Source organism: Bufo bufo, chromosome 2 (genome assembly GCF_905171765.1).
Source record: "Bufo bufo chromosome 2, aBufBuf1.1, whole genome shotgun sequence".
Taxonomy (NCBI): Eukaryota; Metazoa; Chordata; class Amphibia; order Anura; family Bufonidae; genus Bufo; species Bufo bufo.
In genome coordinates, this window is record NC_053390.1 from 4,118,469 (window position 1) to 4,145,764 (window position 27,296).

A 27,296-nucleotide genomic window follows, 5' to 3' on the forward strand; every position below is an offset into this window, starting at 1 on the left:
TGGAAGCTTTTCGGAGAGATGGGCAGTCTGAGTTGGAGTTTTGAGGTGTGGTGGAGAGAGGGGGGATGGGAGGGGAAATGGGAAGGGGGGGAGGAAAGAAATAATATTTAAATTATTTATTTATTTTATTTTTTTGGGGGAGTAGTTAAAAATAAGGTGGGGTTGATATGTGGAATTGTTATGCAAATGAATGATTGTTAAATCTGTTTTTGTATAATGTCAAGAAAACAATAAAGATTTATTAATAGGAAGGGTGAATAGGACCTTACACTCTCACTTTGTGCACACAGCAGCAGGGAGATTACCATGACAGCCAGGGCTTCAGTAGCGTCCTGACTGCCATGGTAACCGATCGGAGCCCCAGGATTACACAGCTGGGGCTCCGATCAGAAGCTGCCACTGCCACCAATGAGAGGAGGTGAGGGGACCCTGTGGCCACTGCCACCAATGAGAGGAGGTGAGGGGACCCTGTGGCCACTGCCACCAATGAGAAGGGGAGGGGACCCTGTGGCCACTGCCACCAATGATTTTAATACTAGGGGGGTTGAGGGGGCGGGGACACTGTGCCAACAATGATTTTAATACTGGGGGGGTTAAGGGGGTGGTCGTGCTGCGCCACCAATGATAATTACCTTTAATACAGGAGGCAGGTGCCGGCAGCAGATTAGCAGCAGTTAACCCCTCAGATGCCGCACCTGAGGGGTTAACTGCCGCTGATCGCAGCTCCCTGTCAGAGGCAGGGTGCTGGCTAAGTGATTCTGCTGCCGGCACCTTCCTCCTGTATTAAAAGTTAAAGACAACCTTTCATGGGTCCGGACTTTAAGTTACCAGGCTACGTAGAGCGGCGCCCAGGTATCTCTTTGCACTTACTATTATTCCTGGGCGCCGCTCCATTCGCCCGCTGTGGCCCAGTTACCGTCTCCTGCTCCGTAGGCTAATTACTAATATCGGAGCAATGGGGAGGAGACATCATTGCTCACAGACCAGAGGTGGCAGGAATGATGAAGCAGGGAGCCGATGCCAGCGATGGCTCTCTGCTTCATTATGGCAACTGTCTCCGCTTCCTATGGACGTAGGGACAGCTGCCAGAAAGAGGGACATACCTCGCCCATACCGGGACAGCGGGACAAAACAGGTATAGTAGGTGTAGCAGCACTAGAGGGTATACTGGCCTTATATGTGGTGTTGCACGCGGTGTTAGACGCCAGTCCCTAGCGTCCCTCCAAGTAGGCGACCAAAAAGCAGTAGAACCGCAGCACTCTCTTCTCTCTATAAATCCTTTATTCCATCAAATTCATGCAACGTTTCGACCTGAATGGTCTTTTTCAAGCAACTGACAATAGATCATTACCAGGCTTAAATATCCTCCTTCTAGGAGGGGCTACCACACATGTCATCACAAATCAAAAATAATCTTAAAACAGCATAGGGCAAGGCATCCTTCCAAAATCAGCACACCTGGTACAGCTGGACAGCCACTGAAATCCGGGACTGTCCTGCCGGATCCGAGACGGGTGGGTGGTATGGTGTAGTTGTCACGGTGTGTATGAGTGTAGTTGTCACGGTGTGTATGAGTGTAGTTGATACGGTGTGTATGTGTATGAGTGTAGTTGTCATGGTGTGTATGTGTATGAGTGTAGGTGTCACGGTGTGTATGAGTGTAGTTGTCACGGTGTGTATATGTATGAGTGTAGTTGTCATGGTGTGTATGTGTATGAGTGTAGTTGTCACGGTGTGTATGTGTATGAGTGTAGGTGTCACGGTGTGTAAGTGTAGGTGTGTATGTCATGTGTATGAGTCTAGTTGTCATGGTGTGTATGTGTATGAGTGTAGGTGTCACGGTTTGTATGTGTATGAGTGTAGTGGTCACGGTGTGTATGTGTATGAGTGTAGGTGTCACGGTGTGTATGTGTATGTGTATGAGTGTAGGTGTCACGGTGTGTATGTGTATGAGTGTAGGTGTCACGGTGTGTATGTGTATGAGTGTAGGTGTCACGGTGTGTATATGTATGAGTGTAGGTGTCACGGTGTGTATGTGTATGAGTGTAGGTGTCACGGTGTGTATGAGTGTAGGTGTCACGGTGTGTATGAGTGTAGGTGTCACGGTGTGTATATGTATGAGTGTAGGTGTCACGGTGTGTATGTGTATGAGTGTAGGTGTCACGGTGTGTATGTGTATGAGTGTAGTTGTCACGGTGTGTATGTGTATGAGTGTAGGTCTCACGGTGTGTATGTGTATGAGTGTAGTTGTCACGGTGTGTATGAGTGTAGTTGTCACGGTGTGTATGTGTATAAGTGTAGGTGTCACGGTGTGTATATGTATGAGTGTAGGTGTCACGGTGTGTATGAGTGTAGGTGTCACGGTGTGTATGAGTGTAGGTGTCATGGTGTGTATATGTATGAGTGTAGGTGTCACGGTGTGTATGTGTATGAGTGTAGGTGTCACAGTGTGTATATGTATGAGTGTAGGTGTCACGGTGTGTATGTGTATGAGTGTAGGTGTCACGTGTGTATGTGTATGATTGTAGTTGTCACGGTGTGTATGTGTATATGTGTAGGTGTCACGGTGTGTATGAGTGTAGGTGTCACGGTGTGTATATGTATGAGTGTAGGTGTCACGGTGTGTATGTGTATGAGTGTAGGTGTCACGGTGTGTAAGTGTATGAGTGTAGGTGTCACGGTGTGTATGAGTGTAGGTGTCACGGTGTGTATATGTATGAGTGTAGTTGTCACGGTGTGTATGTGTATGAGTGTAGGTGTCACGGTGTGTATGTGTATGAGTGTAGGTGTCACGGTGTGTATGTGTATGAGTGTAGGTGTCACGGTGTGTAGGTGTATAAGTGTAGGTGTCACGTCTGTGTATACTATACAGTACAGACCAAAAGTTTGGACACAACTTCTCATTCTAAGAGTTTTCTTTATTTTCATGACTATGAAGGCATCTAAACTATGAATTAACACATGTGGAATTATATACATAACAAACAAGTGTGAAACAACTGAAAATATGTCATATTCTAGGTTCTTCAAAGTAGCCACCTTTTGCTTTGATTACTGCTTTGCACACTCTTGGCATTCTCTTGATGAGCTTCAAGAGGTAGTCCCCTGAAATGGTCTTCACTTCACAGGTGTGCCCTGTCAGGTTTAATAAGTGGGATTTCTTGCCTTATAAATGGAGTTGGGACCATCAGTTACGTTGAGGAGAAGTCAGGTGGATACACAGCTGATAGTCCTACTGAATAGACTGTTAGAATTTGTATTATGGCAAGAAAAAAGCAGCTAAGTAAAGAAAAACGAGTGGCCATCATTACTTTAAGAAATGAAGGTCAGTCAGCCGAAAAATTGGGAAAACTTTGAAAGTAAGGGCTATTTGACCATGAAGGATAGTGATGGGGTGCTGCGCCAGATGACCTGGCCTCTACAGTCACCGGACCTGAACCCAATCGAGATGGTTTGGGGTGAGCTGGACCGCAGAGTGAAGGCAAAAGGGCCAACAAGTGCTAAGCATCTCTGGGAACTCCTTCAAGACTGTTGGAAGACCATTTCAGGGGACTACCTCTTGAAGCTCATCAAGAGAATGCCAAGAGTGTGCAAAGCAGTAATCAAAGCAAAAGGTGGCTACTTTGAAGAACCTAGAATATGACATATTTTCAGTTGTTTCACACTTGTTTGTTATGTATATAATTCCACATGTGTTAATTCATAGTTTTGATGCCTTCATAGTCATGAAAATAAAGAAAACTCTTTGAATGAGAAGGTGTGTCCAAACTTTTGGTCTGTACTGTACATATATGTAGGTGTCGGTGTTGTACTCTGTATACATGTGATGTTTGTGTACAGTAGCATGCACTATGTATGAGTGGACCACGGTCATGATTGTAAAGACCTCTGCATCGTGCGCGGCCTGCAGCCACCTCCAGAACGCACACTGTAAGGCCTCTTTCACACGAGCGAGTTTTCCGCGCGGGTGCGATGCATGACGTGAATGCATAGCACCCGCACTGAATCCTGACCCATTCATTTCAATGGGTCTCTGTACATGAGCGTTTTTTTTTTTACGCATCAGTTCTACATTGCGTGAAAAACGCAGCATGTTCTATATTCTGCGATTTTCACACAACCCTGGCCCCAATGAAGTGAATGGAGCATCAGTGAAAAAATTGGCCAACCATTGTCTTTTTCTTTACTACCTCTTGGTCAAGAATAATAAGAGGTGGTCAGGGATGGTCATAGGTGATCAGAAGTGGTCATGGGTGGTAAGGGATGAGCTTATAAACAACATCAGAAGAGGACGTACAGCGGTGCGTCCAGTGCCGATCCCCATACCCTATAATATCGCCTCCACTAATGATGGATGAACAGAAAGCAGAGACTGTAAGCCGTGCACCGGGGTGGGCTTCCCAGGATACAGTGACGTCACGAACGAGGAAAGCAACCCGAACACCAGCTTTTGCCAAAACAGAATTTTACTTAAATGTGGCAATAAACACAACCACAAATGCTGGGAACATACAATAAATTTACATACACCCGGCCCGAAGGCTGAGACCCTTGTGTTGCACAGTGCGGCACGCTCCTATGGATGCAGGAGGAAAGTGCAGTAAGTTACCTACTGGCGGGCACAACTGAACTGCCACACCTTACCTGTTATTGCCCTAAAAAAACAAGAATAACTGTTTGGGTGTCTGGTGCGGGCTAGCCTGCAGTGCAGCACAATAGCTTACAATCTTGCAAAGCTCTACAGTATTCCCCCTCCCATAACTGGTCTGTAGCATGTGTCCGAGTATTTCTTCTGAGCAAAACCCCAGCCTGGCTTGAGTTTGTGGGAATTTTATCAGCTCTCCAATGTGAAATGTCACTTTAAGTTATAGAGTCCTTGCAATGAACAGCAGTAACACTTGTGGCCTGACACAAACAGAAACCCTAACTACCGATGTAACATGGTTAGCACTCCTTTTTTCTGAGATTTCTGAGTTCTGTTATCTAATCTAAGAAAACACCTTCAATTGCTTTTCAATGGCTTTTGTCTCAAGATAATGAAATGAGTTAAGAAATTTGAGTTAACAGCGAGAGTGCTAATCATGGTACATCTGTAACTACCTGCCTGGTCTCAGTCTCTAGGTGCCAGCACTGTAATGAGGTGCGTGCATGATCTTACTGACCCAGGTCTGCTCTGCATCCACTGGTGACTCTGAACAGAACAAATGTCTCTCCAACAAGCATGTGGTACTGCAGTGTATGTCGCTTTGCTCCTCAGCTCTCATCAGCATTCCTGGAAGAAATCATCGTTCCTCTGGACAGTATCAAGGTCTTGAACACGATCAGCTTCTCTTAGCTGCAGCTCTGGTCACTGAGGGATACTCCCACACCTGGATGCCATCGGATTCTCTGCTCACACAGTTCCTTAGTCTCAGCTTCCTCTAAGATGGCTGCTCCCTTTCCTTCTCCAGGCTCTGAAACCCCACCTCTCATGAATATGGAAATATGCAGTCTGTAGCTGTGTTTTGGAAACAGCGGCATCTTGTGGCCAAACAGCAGAATGTCAGTCCAGGTGTCACAACCAGACTGCTGAGAAGCTCTGACAGGAGCTTTCCAGATCCTCCTCCTTGAGTTTCTTTGTTTTGGTTAAGTTCCTCATCTCTTTAGTCTATCTCAGCTGTCATGCAGTTGGACTGATTGCTTCCCTTTAAGTTCCTCCCCATGATGCATTAGGTTGCGGCTTATACAACTTCCTGGAGTGTGTGTGCATGCTGTTTTCTGTTTCCCAGACCTCTGCAAGATAAGTGCTGTTCCTTTATTTGTGATTTTCTGTCTGCTGGATTTTCAGGTGACCCTGACTCCCTCAGTGTCTAGTGTAGGGAGCCGGTGGTCGTGTCCCCTCACTATTGTAGGGTCTTCAGGTATTAGATAGCCGAGGTACGTGGATATGCGCCCATCCACTTTTGGGGTGTTCGCATAGGCTGAGCAATTAGGGAGAGCGGCAGGTCTATTGCAGGGGTCTCCCTTTTGTTCCTTAGTTGTGGATCCAGTAAGTCATTAATTGTATTGCATTGTCTTGTTTCCTGTACACCATCCGTGACATTATAAGCCGCCCAAAACCGTCTCAAGCATGGATCCGGTTTCACTTTTGGCTGAGCGCTTCCAGGGTCTTTCATTGGAGGTAGCTGATCTCCGTAAGACTTTTTCTCAGTTTCAAGTGACCGGTTCAGCTTGCGTTCATGGAGTTTGTTCTGAGCCTAAGATCTCGCTCCCGGATACGTTCTCCGGGGGGTAGTGAGTATTTTGTGCGTTTTAGAGAGGCTTGCAAACTCCATTTTCGCCTTCTTCCCCATTCCTCTGGTGATGAGGAACGGAGGGTGGGGATCATTATATCGCTGCTCAGGGGTAACGCTCAATCCTGGGCCTTTTCGCTGCCGGAGGGGGCACGGCCCCTCCGTTCAGTGGATGAATTCTTTTTAGCCCTGGGTCAGATATATGATGATCCGGATCGTATTGCTCTGGCTGAGTCTAGACTACGTCTGTTATGCCAGGGTAAACAATCCGCAGAGATATACTGCTCAGAATTTCGGAGATGGGCAGCTGATACTGGTTGGAATGATGCTGCACTCCGAAGTCAATTTTGCCATGGTCTTTCAGAGGGATTGAAAGATGCATTTGCCTTTCATGAGAGACCTACCTCCTTGGATTCTGCTATGTCTCAGGCCGTTCGTATTGACAGACGTCTTAGAGAGAGAGGAGAGATCTCTCCTTCCTGTCATACTCAGTCCCGGGACAGTGCAGCGGTCTCTTTCTGTGCGCAGGAGTCTCAGTCGCTGTCAGCCCCTTCTGAGCAGGAGCCCATGCAGCTGGGGTTGATTGCCTCTGACAATAGAAGATTCAGCTCGCATGGGAGGGTTTGTTTTTGTTGTGGAGGTATAAATCATTTGGCAAATGTTTGTCCCTCTAGGAGATTCAGGCAGTCTTCTGGGAGTAATAAAGAAACAAAAAGGAAAAAATCTTTAAAAAATGTTCCGTCTGTTACTATTGGCAGGGTTGAGGCGGAAAATGAAGGTTTTCCGTTTGCTTGTAGTTCCTGTTTTGTCCTGCCTGCTAGGGTGGCGCTAGAGAGCAAGAGCATTTTTTGTGAGATTTTTGTGGATAGTGGAGCAGCTGTCAATCTCATTGATAATCAATTTGCAATAACTCATGGTTTCCAGGTATGCACTTTGGGAAAGGATATTCCTGTTTTTGCTATTGATTCCGCTCCACTTTCTCAGAAATCGTTAAAGGGCATAGTTCACAATATCCGTTTAATTGTGAGTGATGCTCTTGTTGAGGATGTGTCATGTTTCGTCCTTAGCGGTTTGCCTACTCCTCTAGTGTTGGGGCTACCCTGGCTGACTAAACATAACCCCACCATTGATTGGCAAGCGAGGCAAATAAATGGTTGGAGTGACTTTTGCAGAGAGAATTGCCTCATGACATCTGTTTCTGAGGTTTCTACTAAGACTGTACCACCTTTCCTCTCTGAATTTTCGGATGTCTTCTCTGAGAGTGGAGTTCAGGATTTGCCCCCGCACAGGGAGTACGATTGCCCTATTAATCTCATCCCAGGCGCCAAGCTGCCTAAATCTCATTTATACAATCTCTCCCAACCTGAAAGGGTCGCTATGCGTGCCTATATCTCTGAGAGTCTGAGAAAGGGACACATCCGACCCTCGAAGTCACCTGTTGCCGCTGGTTTTTTCTTTGTTAAGAAAAAAGATGGTTCTTTAAGACCTTGTCTGGATTTCAGGGAGCTGAACAGTATCACTATTCGTGATCCTTATCCGCTTCCTCTGATCCCGGACCTGTTTAACCAGGTTGTTGGGGCTAAAGTCTTTTCCAAATTAGATCTAAGAGGGGCATACAACCTGGTCAGGGTCAGAGAAGGAGACGAATGGAAGACGGCTTTCAATACCCCTGAGGGCCATTTTGAGAATTTGGTTATGCCTTTTGGTTTGATGAATGCCCCAGCCGTTTTTCAGCATTTCGTGAACAGCATTTTTTATCATTTAATGGGATGTTTGTTAATGTATTAGTGTATTTGGATGACATTTTGATTTTTTCTCCTGATTTCAAGACTCATAAGGAACACTTACGTCAGGTCTTGCTCATCCTGCGGGAGAATAAATTATACGCAAAACTGGAAAAATGTGTGTTTGCGGTTCCAGAAATTCAATTTCTGGGGTTTCTTCTCTCCGCTTCTGGTTTTCGCATGGACCCCGAGAAGGTCCGCGCTGTGCTTGAGTGGGAGCTTCCTGAGAATCAGAAGGCGCTGATGCGTTTTTTGGGCTTTGCCAATTATTGCAGGAAATTTATTTTGAATTATTCCTCTGTTGTTAAACCACTCACTGATATGACCAGAAAGGGGGTAGATTTTTCTTCCTGGTCGGTAGTGGCGCGTAAGGCCTTTTCTAATATCAAGGAGAGCTTTGCTTCCGCTCCCATCCTGGTACAACCTGATATTTCGTTACCCTTCATAGTTGAGGTTGATGCTTCTGAGGTTGGGGTGGGTGCGGTCTTGTCTCAGGGTTCCTCTCCTGCCAAATGGCAACCATGTGCCTTTTTCTCGAAGAAACTCTCCTCCGCAGAGAGAAATTATGATGTGGGAGATAGGGAATTGTTGGCCATCAAGTTGGCTTTTGAGGAATGGCGCCATTGGCTAGAGGGAGCCAGACACCCTATTACCGTGTTTACTGACCATAAAAATCTGGCCTACTTGGAGTCAGCCAAGCGTCTGAACCCGAGACAGGCCAGATGGTCTTTGTTCTTTTCAAGGTTTAATTTTGTTGTCACGTTCCGCCCTGGGGTTAAGAATGTGAAGGCAGATGCCCTGTCACGTTGTTTTTCGGGAGGTGGGAATTTTGAAGACCCGGGTCCCATTTTGGCTGAAGGTGTGGTGGTCTCTGCTCTTTTTCCTGAATTGGAGGCAGAGGTGCAGGCAGCCCAGTCAGAGGCTCCTGATCTTTGTCCTCCTGGGAGGTTGTTTGTGCCTCTCGCTTTGAGACACAAGATTTTTAAGGAACACCACGATACGGTCCTTGCTGGGCACCCGGGGGCAAGAGCCACACTGGATCTCATCGCTCGGAGATTCTGGTGGCCTGCGCTTCGTAAGTCGGTTGAGGGTTTTGTGGCAGCTTGCGAGACTTGCGCTCGTGCCAAGGTCCCTCATTCACGGCCATCAGGTCCTCTCCTTCCCTTACCCATTCCTTCCCGTCCTTGGACACATCTGTCCATGGACTTCATAACGGACTTGCCTCGTTCCTCGGGGAAGACTGTGATTCTGGTGGTGGTGGACCGTTTTAGCAAAATGGTGCATTTCATCCCTTTTCCTGGTTTGCCCAATGCTAAGACGCTGGCGCAGGCATTTATTGACCACATTGTCAAATTGCATGGTATTCCTTCAGACATAGTCTCTGATAGGGGCACGCAGTTTGTTTCCAGATTCTGGAAGGCTTTCTGTTCTCGCTTGGGGGTTCGGTTGTCATTCTCCTCTGCTTTCCACCCGCAGTCGAATGGCCAGACGGAGCGCGTCAATCAGAATCTGGAGACATATCTGCGCTGTTTTGTGGCGGAGAATCAGGAGGATTGGTGTTCTTTTTTGTCCCTTGCTGAGTTTGCTTTAAATAACTGTCGTCAGGAGTCCTCTGATAAGTCACCATTTTTTGGTGCATATGGGTTTCATCCGCAGTTTGGGACTTTCTCGGGAGAGGGGTCTTCTGGTTTACCTGATGAGGACAGATTCTCCTCGTCTTTGTCATCTATTTGGCAAAAGATTCAGGATAATCTAAAGAGCATGAGTGAGAGATATAAGCGTGTGGCAGATAAGAGACGTGTGCCTGGTCCGGACCTGAATGTTGGTGATCTGGTGTGGTTGTCTACCAAGAATATCAAATTGAAGGTTCCCTCCTGGAAGTTGGGTCCTAGGTTTATTGGGCCTTACAAGATCCTGTCTGTCATCAATCCTGTTGCCTACCGTCTTAATCTTCCTCAGACTTGGAAGATCCATAATGTTTTTCATAAGTCCTTATTGAAACCTTATGTTCAACCTATTGTACCCTCTCCTTTGCCTCCTCCTCCGATTATGGTTGATGGAAATCTTGAATTTCAGGTCTCTAGGATTGTGGATTCTCGTCTTGTCCGCGGTTCCCTCCAGTACCTCGTTCATTGGGAGGGTTATGGTCCTGAGGAGAGGATGTGGGTCCCAGTGACGGACATTAAGGCCACTCGTCTCATCAGGGCTTTCCATAGGTCCCATCCTGAGAAGGTGGGCCCTGAGTGTCCGGAGTCCACTCGTAGAGGGAGGGGTACTGTCACAACCAGACTGCTGAGAAGCTCTGACAGGAGCTTTCCAGATCCTCCTCCTTGAGTTTCTTTGTTTTGGTTAAGTTCCTCATCTCGTTAGTCTATCTCAGCTGTCATGCAGTTGGACTGATTGCTTCCCTTTAAGTTCCTCCCCATGATGCATTAGGTTGCGGCTTATGCAACTTCCTGGAGTGTGTGTGCATGCTGTTTTCTGTTTCCCAGACCTCTGCAAGATAAGTGCTGTTCCTTTATTTGTGATTTTTGGTCTGCTGGATTTTAAGGTGACCCTGACTCCCTCCATGTCTAGTGTAGGGAGCCGGTGGTCGTGTCCCCTCACTATTGTAGGGTCTTCAGGTATTAGATAGCCGAGGTACGTGGATATGCACCCATCCACCTTTGGGGTGTTCGCAAAGGCTGAGCAATTAGGGAGAGTGGCAGGTCTCATGCAGGGGTCTCCCTTTTGTTCCTTAGTTGTGGATCCAGTAAGTCATTAATTGTATTGCATTGTCTTGTTTCCTGTACACCATCCGTGACACCAGGTCATTTAATTTAATCCACACAGAGTTCAGACAATGAGAGCTGTTTCCCCATCTCACAAGACAATGATGAAACCGGAAAATCTGTGTTATTCATACTTTAATATATAATGTTTATGAAAACAAATAAACACACAATGATTACTCCCATCATCCCTACCCCCAGAAGCTTACAATCTAATCTCCCTATAACACACAATACATCACTCCCATCATCCCTGCCCCCAGCAACTCACAATCTAATCTCCATATATTACACACAGTGTATCACTCCCATAATCTCTGTTCCCAGGAGCTCACAATCTAATCTCCCTATATCACACACAATATATCACTCTCATCATCCATGCCTCGAGAACTCTCAATCCCTTTAGATCCGGGGCGTCCATGCTGGTGTTATCTGCTCAGTTTTGCCTCCAGGACCAAAGGTGACGGTGCTGACCCCAGTGTACGGTTCCTCGCCCCAGGCGCCTCGTGATTGTACATGGTCATGGTGGTCACTGGGCGAGTGATGATGATAAAGATGATATTTGGTCCATATGACAGGAATTCTATGGTGAAGGTCTCATCATGTCACCAGTCAGTGAATGGAGCATCTCCTCCAGGAACCTCTCATAGACGACGCTGCTACTTGAAGTTTCCGTAAGTTTCAAATGAATCCAAGTAGCTCCGAACCATCGCAAAGCAGAAGGAATACTGGTCCTGCCAACGAGAGGTCACAGGGCGTGAGAGAGCTGCCCACATCCAAATCTATAGCTCTGAGATCCATAAACAGCATTATCTTGTGATATATCCCTATTAGTGTTGGGCGAGCATGCTTGGCCGAACACTTTTTTACTCGAGCATCGCGGTGTTCGGCCGAGCATCGCGATGCTCGAGTCTCCTCTCCGCACGTCTGTTGGCTCCTACGCAGCCAATAAACGTGCACGTAAGTACTGTCTCTCTCTGTAATGCCGTAGCCATGTTGGTTACTGGCATTACAGTGATTGGCTGGCCAGAACAAGTCACCGGGTGTACAGGTCGAGTATTCCTTTTACCAGTGGTTTGACCTGTATATAGCACCCGATGACACATGGTTTGGTTCAGTGTTAGTCATGGAGAGCTGCAGCAGAAGGGACAGGAACTGTTTATTTATTTTTTTAGGCAGGGATTACTGGTGAAAGGTGTTAGAGACCCAAAAGTTCTTTTAAGGACTATTGTTTTATCTGGCTGTCATATATATTATTTGCGTAATCTGCGCTAAATCGCGTGCAATTGTTTGGCCTCTTCTGACAGTGACACAACCTCTGCTACATCTGTTGTGTTACATTTGCTCTGTGATATTCAGCGCAATTGTTTGGCCACTGGTGACAGCGACATTACAACAACAACAACGAAACATTTGTAAAGCGCTTTTCTTCAGTAGTATAGCACCTGCACTACACCTCCTGTATATCGTGTGTAAAGCGCTTTTCTCCAGTAGTATAGCACCTGCACTACACCTCCTGTATAACGTGTGTAAAGCGCTTTTCTCCAGTAGTATAGCACCTGCACTACACCTCCTGTATAACGTGTGTAAAGCGCTTTTCTCCAGTAGTATAGCACCTGCACTACACCTCCTGTATAACGTGTGTAAAGCGCTTTTCTCCAGTAGTATAGCACCTGCACTACTTCTCCTGTATAAGGTTTGTAAAGCGCTTTTCTCCAGTAGTATAGCACCTGCACTATCCCTCCTGTATAACGTTTGTAAAGCGCTTTTCTCCAGTAGTATAGCACCTGCACTACACCTCCTGTATAACGTGTGTAAAGTGCTTTTCTCCAGTAGTATAGCACCTGCACTACATCTCCTGTATAACGTTTGTAAAGCGCTTTTCTCCAGTAGTATAGCACCTGCACTATCCCTCCTGTATAACGTTTGTAAAGCGCTTTTCTCCAGTAGTATAGCACCTGCACTACACCTTCTGTATAAGGTTTGTAAAGTGCTTTTCTCCAGTAGTATAGCACCTGCACTATCCCTCCTGTATAACGTTTGTAAAGCGCTTTTCTCCAGTAGTATAGCACCTGCACTACACCTCCTGTATAACGTGTGTAAAGCGCTTTTCTCCAGTAGTATAGTACCTGCACTACACCTCCTGTATAAGGTTTGTAAAGGGCTTTTCTCCAGTAGTATAGCACCTGCTCTACACCTCCTGTATAACGTTTGTAAAGCGCTTTTCTCCAGTAGTATAGCACCTGCACTACACCTCCTGTATAACGTGTGTAAAGTGCTTTTCTCCAGTAGTATAGCACCTGCACTACACCTCCTGTATAACGTGTGTAAAGCGCTTTTCTCCAGTAGTATAGCACCTGCACTACTTCTCCTGTATAAGGTTTGTAAAGCGCTTTTCTCCAGTAGTATAGCACCTGCACTATCCCTCCTGTATAACGTTTGTAAAGCGCTTTTCTCCAGTAGTATAGCACCTGCACTATCCCTCCTGTATAACGTTTGTAAAGCCCTTTTCTCCAGTAGTATAGCACCTGCACTATCCCTCCTGTATAACGTTTGTAAAGCCCTTTTCTCCAGTAGTATAGCACCTGCACTATCCCTCCTGTATAACGTTTGTAAAGCGCTTTTCTCCAGTAGTATAGCACCTGCACTATCCCTCCTGTATAACGTTTGTAAAGCCCTTTTCTCCAGTAGTATAGCACCTGCACTACATCTCCTGTATAACGTGTGTAAAGTGCTTTTCTCCAGTAGTATAGCACCTGCACTACACCTCCTGTATAACGTTTGTAAAGTGCTTTTCTCCAGTAGTATAGCACCTGCACTACACCTCCTGTATAACGTTTGTAAAGCGCTTTTCTCCAGTAGTATAGCACCTGCACTACACCTCCTGTATAACGTTTGTAAAGTGCTTTTCTCCAGTAGTATAGCACCTGCACTACATCTCCTGTATAACGTGTGTAAAGCGCTTTTCTCCAGTAGTATAGTACCTGCACTACACCTCCTGTATAAGGTTTGTAAAGGGCTTTTCTCCAGTAGTATAGCACCTGCTCTACACCTCCTGTATAACGTTTGTAAAGCGCTTTTCTCCAGTAGTATAGCACCTGCACTACACCTCCTGTATAACGTTTGTAAAGTGCTTTTCTCCAGTAGTATAGCACCTGCACTACACCTCCTGTATAACGTTTGTAAAGCGCTTTTCTCCAGTAGTATAGCACCTGCACTACACCTCCTGTATAACGTTTGTAAAGTGCTTTTCTCCAGTAGTATAGCACCTGCACTACATCTCCTGTATAACGTTTGTAAAGTGCTTTTCTCCAGTAGTATAGCACCTGCACTACACCTCCTGTATAACGTTTGTAAAGCGCTTTTCTCCAGTAGTATAGCACCTGCACTACACCTCCTGTATAACGTTTGTAAAGCGCTTTTCTCCAGTAGTATAGCACCTGCACTACACCTCCTGTATAACGTTTGTAAAGCGCTTTTCTCCAGTAGTATAGCACCTGCACTACATCTCCTGTATAACGTTTGTAAAGCGCTTTTCTCCAGTAGTATAGCACCTGCACTACACCTCCTGTATAACGTTTGTAAAGCGCTTTTCTCCAGTAGTATAGCACCTGCACTACACCTCCTGTATAACGTTTGTAAAGCCCTTTTCTCCAGTAGTATAGCACCTGCACTATCCCTCCTGTATAACGTTTGTAAAGCCCTTTTCTCCAGTAGTATAGCACCTGCACTATCCCTCCTGTATAACGTTTGTAAAGCGCTTTTCTCCAGTAGTATAGCACCTGCACTATCCCTCCTGTATAACGTTTGTAAAGCCCTTTTCTCCAGTAGTATAGCACCTGCACTACATCTCCTGTATAACGTTTGTAAAGTGCTTTTCTCCAGTAGTATAGCACCTGCACTACACCTCCTGTATAAGGTTTGTAAAGCGCTTTTCTCCAGTAGTATAGCACCTGCACTACACCTCCTGTATAACGTGTGTAAAGCGCTTTTCTCCAGTAGTATAGTACCTGCACTACACCTCCTGTATAAGGTTTGTAAAGGGCTTTTCTCCAGTAGTATAGCACCTGCACTACACCTCCTGTATAACGTTTGTAAAGCGCTTTTCTCCAGTAGTATAGCACCTGCACTACACCTCCTGTATAACGTTTGTAAAGTGCTTTTCTCCAGTAGTATAGCACCTGCACTACACCTCCTGTATAACGTTTGTAAAGCGCTTTTCTCCAGTAGTATAGCACCTGCACTACACCTCCTGTATAACGTTTGTAAAGTGCTTTTCTCCAGTAGTATAGCACCTGCACTACATCTCCTGTATAACGTTTGTAAAGTGCTTTTCTCCAGTAGTATAGCACCTGCACTACACCTCCTGTATAAGGTTTGTAAAGCGCTTTTCTCCAGTAGTATAGCACCTGCACTACACCTCCTGTATAACGTGTGTAAAGCGCTTTTCTCCAGTAGTATAGCACCTGCACTACACCTCCTGTATAACGTGTGTAAAGCGCTTTTCTCCAGTAGTATAGCACCTGCACTACTTCTCCTGTATAAGGTTTGTAAAGCGCTTTTCTCCAGTAGTATAGCACCTGCACTATCCCTCCTGTATAACGTTTGTAAAGCGCTTTTCTCCAGTAGTATAGCACCTGCACTATCCCTCCTGTATAACGTTTGTAAAGCCCTTTTCTCCAGTAGTATAGCACCTGCACTATCCCTCCTGTATAACGTTTGTAAAGCGCTTTTCTCCAGTAGTATAGCACCTGCACTATCCCTCCTGTATAACGTTTGTAAAGCCCTTTTCTCCAGTAGTATAGCACCTGCACTACATCTCCTGTATAACGTTTGTAAAGCCCTTTTCTCCAGTAGTATAGCACCTGCACTACACCTCCTGTATAAGGTTTGTAAAGCGCTTTTCTCCAGTAGTATAGCACCTGCACTACACCTCCTGTATAACGTGTGTAAAGCGCTTTTCTCCAGTAGTATAGCACCTGCACTACACCTCCTGTATAACGTGTGTAAAGCCCTTTTCTCCAGTAGTATAGCACCTGCACTACATCTCCTGTATAACATTTGTAAAGGGCTTTTCTCCAGTAGTATAGAACCTGCACTACACCTCCTGTATAAGGTTTGTAAAGGGCTTTTCTCCAGTAGTATAGCACCTGCTCTACACCTCCTGTATAACGTTTGTAAAGCGCTTTTCTCCAGTAGTATAGCACCTGCACTACACCTCCTGTATAACGTTTGTAAAGTGCTTTTCTCCAGTAGTATAGCACCTGCACTACACCTCCTGTATAACGTTTGTAAAGCGCTTTTCTCCAGTAGTATAGCACCTGCACTACACCTCCTGTATAACGTTTGTAAAGTGCTTTTCTCCAGTAGTATAGCACCTGCACTACATCTCCTGTATAACGTTTGTAAAGTGCTTTTCTCCAGTAGTATAGCACCTGCACTACACCTCCTGTATAAGGTTTGTAAAGTGCTTTTCTCCAGTAGTATAGCACCTGCACTACACCTCCTGTATAACGTGTGTAAAGCGCTTTTCTCCAGTAGTATAGCACCTGCACTACACCTCCTGTATAAGGTTTGTAAAGAGCTTTTCTCCAGTAGTATAGCACCTGCACTACACCTCCTGTATAACGTGTGTAAAGCGCTTTTCTCCAGTAGTATAGCACCTGCACTACTTCTCCTGTATAAGGTTTGTAAAGCGCTTTTCTCCAGTAGTATAGCACCTGCACTATCCCTCCTGTATAACGTTTGTAAAGCGCTTTTCTCCAGTAGTATAGCACCTGCACTATCCCTCCTGTATAACGTTTGTAAAGCCCTTTTCTCCAGTAGTATAGCACCTGCACTATCCCTCCTGTATAACGTTTGTAAAGCCCTTTTCTCCAGTAGTATAGCACCTGCACTACCCCTCCTGTATAACGTTTGTAAAGCGCTTTTCTCCAGTAGTATAGCACCTGCACTATCCCTCCTGTATAACGTTTGTAAAGCCCTTTTCTCCAGTAGTATAGCACCTGCACTACATCTCCTGTATAACGTGTGTAAAGTGCTTTTCTCCAGTAGTATAGCACCTGCACTACACCTCCTGTATAAGGTTTGTAAAGCGCTTTTCTCCAGTAGTATAGCACCTGCACTACACCTCCTGTATAACGTGTGTAAAGCGCTTTTCTCCAGTAGTATAGCACCTGCACTACACCTCCTGTATAACGTGTGTAAAGCGCTTTTCTCCAGTAGTATAGCACCTGCACTACACCTCCTGTATAAGGTTTGTAAAGCGCTTTTCTCCAGTAGTATAGCACCTGCACTACACCTCCTGTATAACGTGTGTAAAGTGCTTTTCTCCAGTAGTATAGAACCTGCACTACACCTCCTGTATAAGGTTTGTAAAGTGCTTTTCTCCAGTAGTATAGCACCTGCACTACACCTCCTGTATAACGTTTGTAAAGCACTTTTCTCCAGTAGTATAGCACCTGCACTACATCTCCTGTATAACGTGTGTAAAGTGCTTTTCTCCAGTAGTATAGCACCTGCACTATACCTCCTGTATAAGGTTTGTAAAGCGCTTTTCTCCAGTAGTATAGCACCTGCACTACCCCTCCTGTATAAGGTTTGTAAAGTGCTTTTCTCCAGTAGTATAGCACCTGCACTATCCCTCCTGTATAACGTTTGTAAAGTGCTTTTCTCCAGTAGTATAGCACCTGCACTATCCCTCCTGTATAACGTTTGTAAAGCGCTTTTCTCCAGTAGTATAGCACCTGCACTACACCTCCTGTATTAGGTTTGTAAAGCGCTTTTCTCCAGTAGTATAGTACCTGCACTATCCCTCCTGTATAACGTGTGTAAAGCACTTTTCTCCAGTAGTATAGCACCTGCACTACACCTCCTGTATAACGTTTGTAAAGTGCTTTTCTCCAGTAGTATAGCACATGCACTACACCTCCTGTATAACGTTTGTAAAGTGCTTTTCTCCAGTAGTATAGCACCTGCACTACATCTCCTGTATAACGTTTGTAAAGCGCTTTTCTCCAGTAGTATAGCACCTGCACTACACCTCCTGTATAACGTGTGTAAAGCGCTTTTCTCCAGTAGTATAGCACCTGCACTACACCTCCTGTATAACGTGTGTAAAGCGCTTTTCTCCAGTAGTATAGCACCTGCACTACTTCTCCTGTATAAGGTTTGTAAAGCGCTTTTCTCCAGTAGTATAGCACCTGCACTATCCCTCCTGTATAACGTTTGTAAAGCGCTTTTCTCCAGTAGTATAGCACCTGCACTATCCCTCCTGTATAACGTTTGTAAAGCGCTTTTCTCCAGTAGTATAGCACCTGCACTACACCTCCTGTATAACGTGTGTAAAGTGCTTTTCTCCAGTAGTATAGCACCTGCACTACATCTCCTGTATAACGTTTGTAAAGCGCTTTTCTCCAGTAGTATAGCACCTGCACTACATCTCCTGTATAACGTTTGTAAAGCGCTTTTCTCCAGTAGTATAGCACCTGCACTATCCCTCCTGTATAACGTTTGTAAAGCGCTTTTCTCCAGTAGTATAGCACCTGCACTACACCTTCTGTATAAGGTTTGTAAAGTGCTTTTCTCCAGTAGTATAGCACCTGCACTATCCCTCCTGTATAACGTTTGTAAAGCCCTTTTCTCCAGTAGTATAGCACCTGCACTACATCTCCTGTATAACGTGTGTAAAGTGCTTTTCTCCAGTAGTATAGCACCTGCACTACACCTCCTGTATAACGTGTGTAAAGCGCTTTTCTCCAGTAGTATAGTACCTGCACTACACCTCCTGTATAAGGTTTGTAAAGGGCTTTTCTCCAGTAGTATAGCACCTGCTCTACACCTCCTGTATAACGTTTGTAAAGCGCTTTTCTCCAGTAGTATAGCACCTGCACTACACCTCCTGTATAACGTTTGTAAAGTGCTTTTCTCCAGTAGTATAGCACCTGCACTACACCTCCTGTATAACGTTTGTAAAGCGCTTTTCTCCAGTAGTATAGCACCTGCACTACACCTCCTGTATAACGTTTGTAAAGTGCTTTTCTCCAGTAGTATAGCACCTGCACTACATCTCCTGTATAACGTTTGTAAAGTGCTTTTCTCCAGTAGTATAGCACCTGCACTACACCTCCTGTATAAGGTTTGTAAAGCGCTTTTCTCCAGTAGTATAGCACCTGCACTACACCTCCTGTATAACGTGTGTAAAGCGCTTTTCTCCAGTAGTATAGCACCTGCACTACACCTCCTGTATAACGTGTGTAAAGCGCTTTTCTCCAGTAGTATAGCACCTGCACTACTTCTCCTGTATAAGGTTTGTAAAGCGCTTTTCTCCAGTAGTATAGCACCTGCACTATCCCTCCTGTATAACGTTTGTAAAGCGCTTTTCTCCAGTAGTATAGCACCTGCACTATCCCTCCTGTATAACGTTTGTAAAGCCCTTTTCTCCAGTAGTATAGCACCTGCACTATCCCTCCTGTATAACGTTTGTAAAGCCCTTTTCTCCAGTAGTATAGCACCTGCACTATCCCTCCTGTATAACGTTTGTAAAGCGCTTTTCTCCAGTAGTATAGCACCTGCACTATCCCTCCTGTATAACGTTTGTAAAGCCCTTTTCTCCAGTAGTATAGCACCTGCACTACATCTCCTGTATAACGTGTGTAAAGTGCTTTTCTCCAGTAGTATAGCACCTGCACTACACCTCCTGTATAAGGTTTGTAAAGCGCTTTTCTCCCGTAGTATAGCACCTGCACTACACCTCCTGTATAACGTGTGTAAAGCGCTTTTCTCCAGTAGTATAGCACCTGCACTACACCTCCTGTATAACGTGTGTAAAGCGCTTTTCTCCAGTAGTATAGCACCTGCACTACACCTCCTGTATAAGGTTTGTAAAGCGCTTTTCTCCAGTAGTATAGCACCTGCACTACACCTCCTGTATAACGTGTGTAAAGTGCTTTTCTCCAGTAGTATAGAACCTGCACTACACCTCCTGTATAAGGTTTGTAAAGTGCTTTTCTCCAGTAGTATAGCACCTGCACTACACCTCCTGTATAACGTTTGTAAAGCACTTTTCTCCAGTAGTATAGCACCTGCACTACATCTCCTGTATAACGTGTGTAAAGTGCTTTTCTCCAGTAGTATAGCACCTGCACTATACCTCCTGTATAAGGTTTGTAAAGCGCTTTTCTCCAGTAGTATAGCACCTGCACTACCCCTCCTGTATAAGGTTTGTAAAGTGCTTTTCTCCAGTAGTATAGCACCTGCACTATCCCTCCTGTATAACGTTTGTAAAGTGCTTTTCTCCAGTAGTATAGCACCTGCACTATCCCTCCTGTATAACGTTTGTAAAGCGCTTTTCTCCAGTAGTATAGCACCTGCACTACACCTCCTGTATTAGGTTTGTAAAGCGCTTTTCTCCAGTAGTATAGTACCTGCACTATCCCTCCTGTATAACGTGTGTAAAGCACTTTTCTCCAGTAGTATAGCACCTGCACTACACCTCCTGTATAACGTTTGTAAAGTGCTTTTCTCCAGTAGTATAGCACATGCACTACACCTCCTGTATAACGTTTGTAAAGTGCTTTTCTCCAGTAGTATAGCACCTGCACTACATCTCCTGTATAACGTTTGTAAAGCGCTTTTCTCCAGTAGTATAGCACCTGCACTACATCTCCTGTATAACGTGTGTAAAGTGCTTTTCTCCAGTAGTATAGCACCTGCACTATACCTCCTGTATAAGGTTTGTAAAGCGCTTTTCTCCAGTAGTATAGCACCTGCACTACCCCTCCTGTATAAGGTTTGTAAAGTGCTTTTCTCCAGTAGTATAGCACCTGCACTATCCCTCCTGTATAACGTTTGTAAAGTGCTTTTCTCCAGTAGTATAGCACCTGCACTATCCCTCCTGTATAACGTGTGTAAAGTGCTTTTCTCCAGTAGTATAGCACCTGCACTACACCTCCTGTATAACGTGTGTAAAGCGCTTTTCTCCAGTAGTATAGCACCTGCACTATCCCTCCTGTATAACGTGTGTAAAGTGCTTTTCTCCAGTAGTATAGCACCTGCACTACACCTCCTGTATAAGGTTTGTAAAGCGCTTTTCTCCAGTAGTATAGTACCTGCACTATCCCTCCTGTATAACGTGTGTAAAGCACTTTTCTCCAGTAGTATAGCACCTGCACTACACCTCCTGTATAACGTTTGTAAAGTGCTTTTCTCCAGTAGTATAGCACCTGCACTACATCTCCTGTATAACGTTTGTAAAGCGCTTTTCTCCAGTAGTATAGAACCTGCACTACACCTCCTGTATAAGGTTTGTAAAGTGCTTTTCTCCAGTAGTATAGCACCTGCACTATCCCTCCTGTATAACGTGTGTAAAGCGCTTTTCTCCAGTAGTATAGCACCTGCACTACACCTCCTGTATAAGGTTTGTAAAGCGCTTTTCTCCAGTAGTATAGCACCTGCACTATCCCTCCTGTATAACGTTTGTAAAGCGCTTTTCTCCAGTAGTATAGCACCTGCACTACACCTCCTGTATAACGTGTGTAAAGTGCTTTTCTCCAGTAGTATAGCACCTGCACTACATCTCCTGTATAACGTTTGTAAAGCGCTTTTCTCCAGTAGTATAGCACCTGCACTATCCCTCCTGTATAACGTTTGTAAAGCGCTTTTCTCCAGTAGTATAGCACCTGCACTACACCTTCTGTATAAGGTTTGTAAAGTGCTTTTCTCCAGTAGTATAGCACCTGCACTATCCCTCCTGTATAACGTTTGTAAAGCCCTTTTCTCCAGTAGTATAGCACCTGCACTACATCTCCTGTATAACGTGTGTAAAGTGCTTTTCTCCAGTAGTATAGCACCTGCACTACACCTCCTGTATAACGTGTGTAAAGCGCTTTTCTCCAGTAGTATAGTACCTGCACTACACCTCCTGTATAAGGTTTGTAAAGGGCTTTTCTCCAGTAGTATAGCACCTGCTCTACACCTCCTGTATAACGTTTGTAAAGCGCTTTTCTCCAGTAGTATAGCACCTGCACTACACCTTCTGTATAACGTTTGTAAAGTGCTTTTCTCCAGTAGTATAGCACCTGCACTACACCTCCTGTATAACGTTTGTAAAGCGCTTTTCTCCAGTAGTATAGCACCTGCACTACACCTCCTGTATAACGTTTGTAAAGTGCTTTTCTCCAGTAGTATAGCACCTGCACTACATCTCCTGTATAACGTTTGTAAAGTGCTTTTCTCCAGTAGTATAGCACCTGCACTACACCTCCTGTATAAGGTTTGTAAAGCGCTTTTCTCCAGTAGTATAGCACCTGCACTACACCTCCTGTATAACGTGTGTAAAGCGCTTTTCTCCAGTAGTATAGCACCTGCACTACACCTCCTGTATAACGTGTGTAAAGCGCTTTTCTCCAGTAGTATAGCACCTGCACTACACCTCCTGTATAAGGTTTGTAAAGCGCTTTTCTCCAGTAGTATAGCACCTGCACTATCCCTCCTGTATAACGTTTGTAAAGCGCTTTTCTCCAGTAGTATAGCACCTGCACTATCCCTCCTGTATAACGTTTGTAAAGCCCTTTTCTCCAGTAGTATAGCACCTGCACTATCCCTCCTGTATAACGTTTGTAAAGCCCTTTTCTCCAGTAGTATAGCACCTGCACTATCCCTCCTGTATAACGTTTGTAAAGCGCTTTTCTCCAGTAGTATAGCACCTGCACTATCCCTCCTGTATAACGTTTGTAAAGCCCTTTTCTCCAGTAGTATAGCACCTGCACTACATCTCCTGTATAACGTGTGTAAAGTGCTTTTCTCCAGTAGTATAGCACCTGCACTACACCTCCTGTATAAGGTTTGTAAAGCGCTTTTCTCCAGTAGTATAGCACCTGCACTACACCTCCTGTATAACGTGTGTAAAGCGCTTTTCTCCAGTAGTATAGCACCTGCACTACACCTCCTGTATAACGTGTGTAAAGCGCTTTTCTCCAGTAGTATAGCACCTGCACTACACCTCCTGTATAAGGTTTGTAAAGCGCTTTTCTCCAGTAGTATAGCACCTGCACTACACCTCCTGTATAACGTGTGTAAAGTGCTTTTCTCCAGTAGTATAGAACCTGCACTACACCTCCTGTATAAGGTTTGTAAAGTGCTTTTCTCCAGTAGTATAGCACCTGCACTACACCTCCTGTATAACGTTTGTAAAGCACTTTTCTCCAGTAGTATAGCACCTGCACTACATCTCCTGTATAACGTGTGTAAAGTGCTTTTCTCCAGTAGTATAGCACCTGCACTACACCTCCTGTATAACGTTTGTAAAGCGCTTTTCTCCAGTAGTATAGCACCTGCACTACCCCTCCTGTATAAGGTTTGTAAAGTGCTTTTCTCCAGTAGTATAGCACCTGCACTATCCCTCCTGTATAACGTTTGTAAAGTGCTTTTCTCCAGTAGTATAGCACCTGCACTACACCTCCTGTATAACGTTTGTAAAGCGCTTTTCTCCAGTAGTATAGCACCTGCACTACACCTCCTGTATAACGTTTGTAAAGCGCTTTTCTCCAGTAGTATAGTACCTGCACTACACCTCCTGTATAACGTTTGTAAAGTGCTTTTCTCCAGTAGTATAGCACCTGCACTACACCTCCTGTATAAGGTTTGTAAAGCGCTTTTCTCCAGTAGTATAGTACCTGCACTACACCTCCTGTATAACGTTTGTAAAGCACTTTTCTCCAGTAGTATAGCACCTGCACTACACCTCCTGTATAACGTTTGTAAAGTGCTTTTCTCCAGTAGTATAGCACATGCACTACACCTCCTGTATAACGTTTGTAAAGTGCTTTTCTCCAGTAGTATAGCACCTGCACTACATCTCCTGTATAACGTTTGTAAAGCGCTTTTCTCCAGTAGTATAGCACCTGCACTACATCTCCTGTATAACGTTTGTAAAGTGCTTTTCTCCAGTAGTATAGCACCTGCACTATACCTCCTGTATAAGGTTTGTAAAGCGCTTTTCTCCAGTAGTATAGCACCTGCACTACCCCTCCTGTATAAGGTTTGTAAAGTGCTTTTCTCCAGTAGTATAGCACCTGCACTATCCCTCCTGTATAACGTTTGTAAAGTGCTTTTCTCCAGTAGTATAGCACCTGCACTATCCCTCCTGTATAACGTGTGTAAAGTGCTTTTCTCCAGTAGTATAGCACCTGCACTACACCTCCTGTATAAGGTTTGTAAAGCGCTTTTCTCCAGTAGTATAGTACCTGCACTATCCCTCCTGTATAACGTGTGTAAAGCACTTTTCTCCAGTAGTATAGCACCTGCACTACATCTCCTGTATAACGTTTGTAAAGCGCTTTTCTCCAGTAGTATAGAACCTGCACTACACCTCCTGTATAAGGTTTGTAAAGTGCTTTTCTCCAGTAGTATAGCACCTGCACTATCCCTCCTGTATAACGTGTGTAAAGCGCTTTTCTCCAGTAGTATAGCACCTGCACTACACCTCCTGTATAACGTGTGTAAAGCGCTTTTCTCCAGTAGTATAGCACCTGCACTACACCTCCTGTATAAGGTTTGTAAAGCGCTTTTCTCCAGTAGTATAGCACCTGCACTATCCCTCCTGTATAACGTTTGTAAAGCGCTTTTCTCCAGTAGTATAGCACCTGCACTACACCTCCTGTATAACGTTTGTAAAGTGCTTTTCTCCAGTAGTATAGCACCTGCACTATACCTCCTGTATAACGTGTGTAAAGTGCTTTTCTCCAGTAGTATAGCACCTGCACTACACCTCCTGTATAAGGTTTGTAAAGGGCTTTTCTCCAGTAGTATAGAACCTGCACTACATCTCCTGTATAACGTGTGTAAAGCGCTTTTCTCCAGTAGTATAGCACCTGCACTACACCTCCTGTATAACGTTTGTAAAGTGCTTTTCTCCAGTAGTATAGAACCTGCACTACACCTCCTGTATAACGTGTGTAAAGCGCTTTTCTCCAGTAGTATAGCACCTGCACTACACCTCCTGTATAAGGTTTGTAAAGCGCTTTTCTCCAGTAGTATAGCACCTGCACTACACCTCCTGTATAACGTGTGTAAAGTGCTTTTCTCCAGTAGTATAGAACCTGCACTACATCTCCTGTATAACGTGTGTAAAGTGCTTTTCTCCAGTAGTATAGAACCTGCACTATCCCTCCTGTATAACGTTTGTAAAGTGCTTTTCTCCAGTAGTATAGCACCTGCACTACATCTCCTGTATAACGTGTGTAAAGTGCTTTTCTCCAGTAGTATAGCACCTGCACTACACCTCCTGTATAAGGTTTGTAAAGCGCTTTTCTCCAGTAGTATAGCACCTGCACTACACCTCCTGTATTAGGTTTGTAAAGCGCTTTTCTCCAGTAGTATAGTACCTGCACTATCCCTCCTGTATAACGTGTGTAAAGTGCTTTTCTCCAGTAGTATAGCACCTGCACTACACCTCCTGTATAAGGTTTGTAAAGCGCTTTTCTCCAGTAGTATAGTACCTGCACTATCCCTCCTGTATAACGTGTGTAAAGCACTTTTCTCCAGTAGTATAGCACCTGCACTACACCTCCTGTATAACGTTTGTAAAGTGCTTTTCTCCAGTAGTATAGCACATGCACTACACCTCCTGTATAACGTTTGTAAAGTGCTTTTCTCCAGTAGTATAGCACCTGCACTACATCTCCTGTATAACGTTTGTAAAGCGCTTTTCTCCAGTAGTATAGCACCTGCACTACATCTCCTGTATAACGTGTGTAAAGTGCTTTTCTCCAGTAGTATAGCACCTGCACTATACCTCCTGTATAAGGTTTGTAAAGCGCTTTTCTCCAGTAGTATAGCACCTGCACTACCCCTCCTGTATAAGGTTTGTAAAGTGCTTTTCTCCAGTAGTATAGCACCTGCACTATCCCTCCTGTATAACGTTTGTAAAGTGCTTTTCTCCAGTAGTATAGCACCTGCACTATCCCTCCTGTATAACGTGTGTAAAGTGCTTTTCTCCAGTAGTATAGCACCTGCACTACACCTCCTGTATAAGGTTTGTAAAGCGCTTTTCTCCAGTAGTATAGTACCTGCACTATCCCTCCTGTATAACGTGTGTAAAGCACTTTTCTCCAGTAGTATAGCACCTGCACTACATCTCCTGTATAACGTTTGTAAAGCGCTTTTCTCCAGTAGTATAGAACCTGCACTACACCTCCTGTATAAGGTTTGTAAAGTGCTTTTCTCCAGTAGTATAGCACCTGCACTATCCCTCCTGTATAACGTGTGTAAAGCGCTTTTCTCCAGTAGTATAGCACCTGCACTACACCTCCTGTATAACGTGTGTAAAGCGCTTTTCTCCAGTAGTATAGCACCTGCACTACACCTCCTGTATAAGGTTTGTAAAGCGCTTTTCTCCAGTAGTATAGCACCTGCACTATCCCTCCTGTATAACGTTTGTAAAGCGCTTTTCTCCAGTAGTATAGCACCTGCACTACACCTCCTGTATAACGTTTGTAAAGTGCTTTTCTCCAGTAGTATAGCACCTGCACTATACCTCCTGTATAACGTGTGTAAAGTGCTTTTCTCCAGTAGTATAGCACCTGCACTACACCTCCTGTATAAGGTTTGTAAAGGGCTTTTCTCCAGTAGTATAGAACCTGCACTACATCTCCTGTATAACGTGTGTAAAGCGCTTTTCTCCAGTAGTATAGCACCTGCACTACACCTCCTGTATAACGTTTGTAAAGTGCTTTTCTCCAGTAGTATAGAACCTGCACTACACCTCCTGTATAACGTGTGTAAAGCGCTTTTCTCCAGTAGTATAGCACCTGCACTACACCTCCTGTATAAGGTTTGTAAAGCGCTTTTCTCCAGTAGTATAGCACCTGCACTACACCTCCTGTATAACGTGTGTAAAGTGCTTTTCTCCAGTAGTATAGAACCTGCACTACATCTCCTGTATAACGTGTGTAAAGTGCTTTTCTCCAGTAGTATAGAACCTGCACTATCCCTCCTGTATAACGTTTGTAAAGTGCTTTTCTCCAGTAGTATAGCACCTGCACTACATCTCCTGTATAACGTGTGTAAAGTGCTTTTCTCCAGTAGTATAGCACCTGCACTACACCTCCTGTATAAGGTTTGTAAAGCGCTTTTCTCCAGTAGTATAGCACCTGCACTACACCTCCTGTATAACGTGTGTAAAGTGCTTTTCTCCAGTAGTATAGAACCTGCACTACATCTCCTGTATAACGTGTGTAAAGTGCTTTTCTCCAGTAGTATAGCACCTGCACTATCCCTCCTGTATAACGTTTGTAAAGCGCTTTTCTCCAGTAGTATAGAACCTGCACTACACCTCCTATATAACGTGTGTAAAGCGCTTTTCTCCAGTAGTATAGCACCTGCACTACACCTCCTGTATAAGGTTTGTAAAGCGCTTTTCTCCAGTAGTATAGCACCTGCACTACACCTCCTGTATAACGTGTGTA

The 27,296-nt window shown here is 44.7% G+C and overlaps 1 protein-coding gene across 1 annotated transcript in view; it reads right to left on the minus strand.

Annotated features, from left to right (window-relative positions):
* Window positions 1-10,884: 10,884 nt before the first annotated feature.
* The window catches only part of LOC120991958 (receptor-type tyrosine-protein phosphatase kappa-like), a 307,712-nt gene continuing 291,300 nt past the window's right edge, over window positions 10,885-27,296 (minus strand). Inside the window, exon 32 of the mRNA XM_040420706.1 lies at window positions 10,885-11,564. Within this exon, the coding sequence (XP_040276640.1) occupies window positions 11,490-11,564 (75 nt within the window). The 3' untranslated portion in view covers window positions 10,885-11,489. The remainder of the gene's footprint in view (window positions 11,565-27,296) is intronic.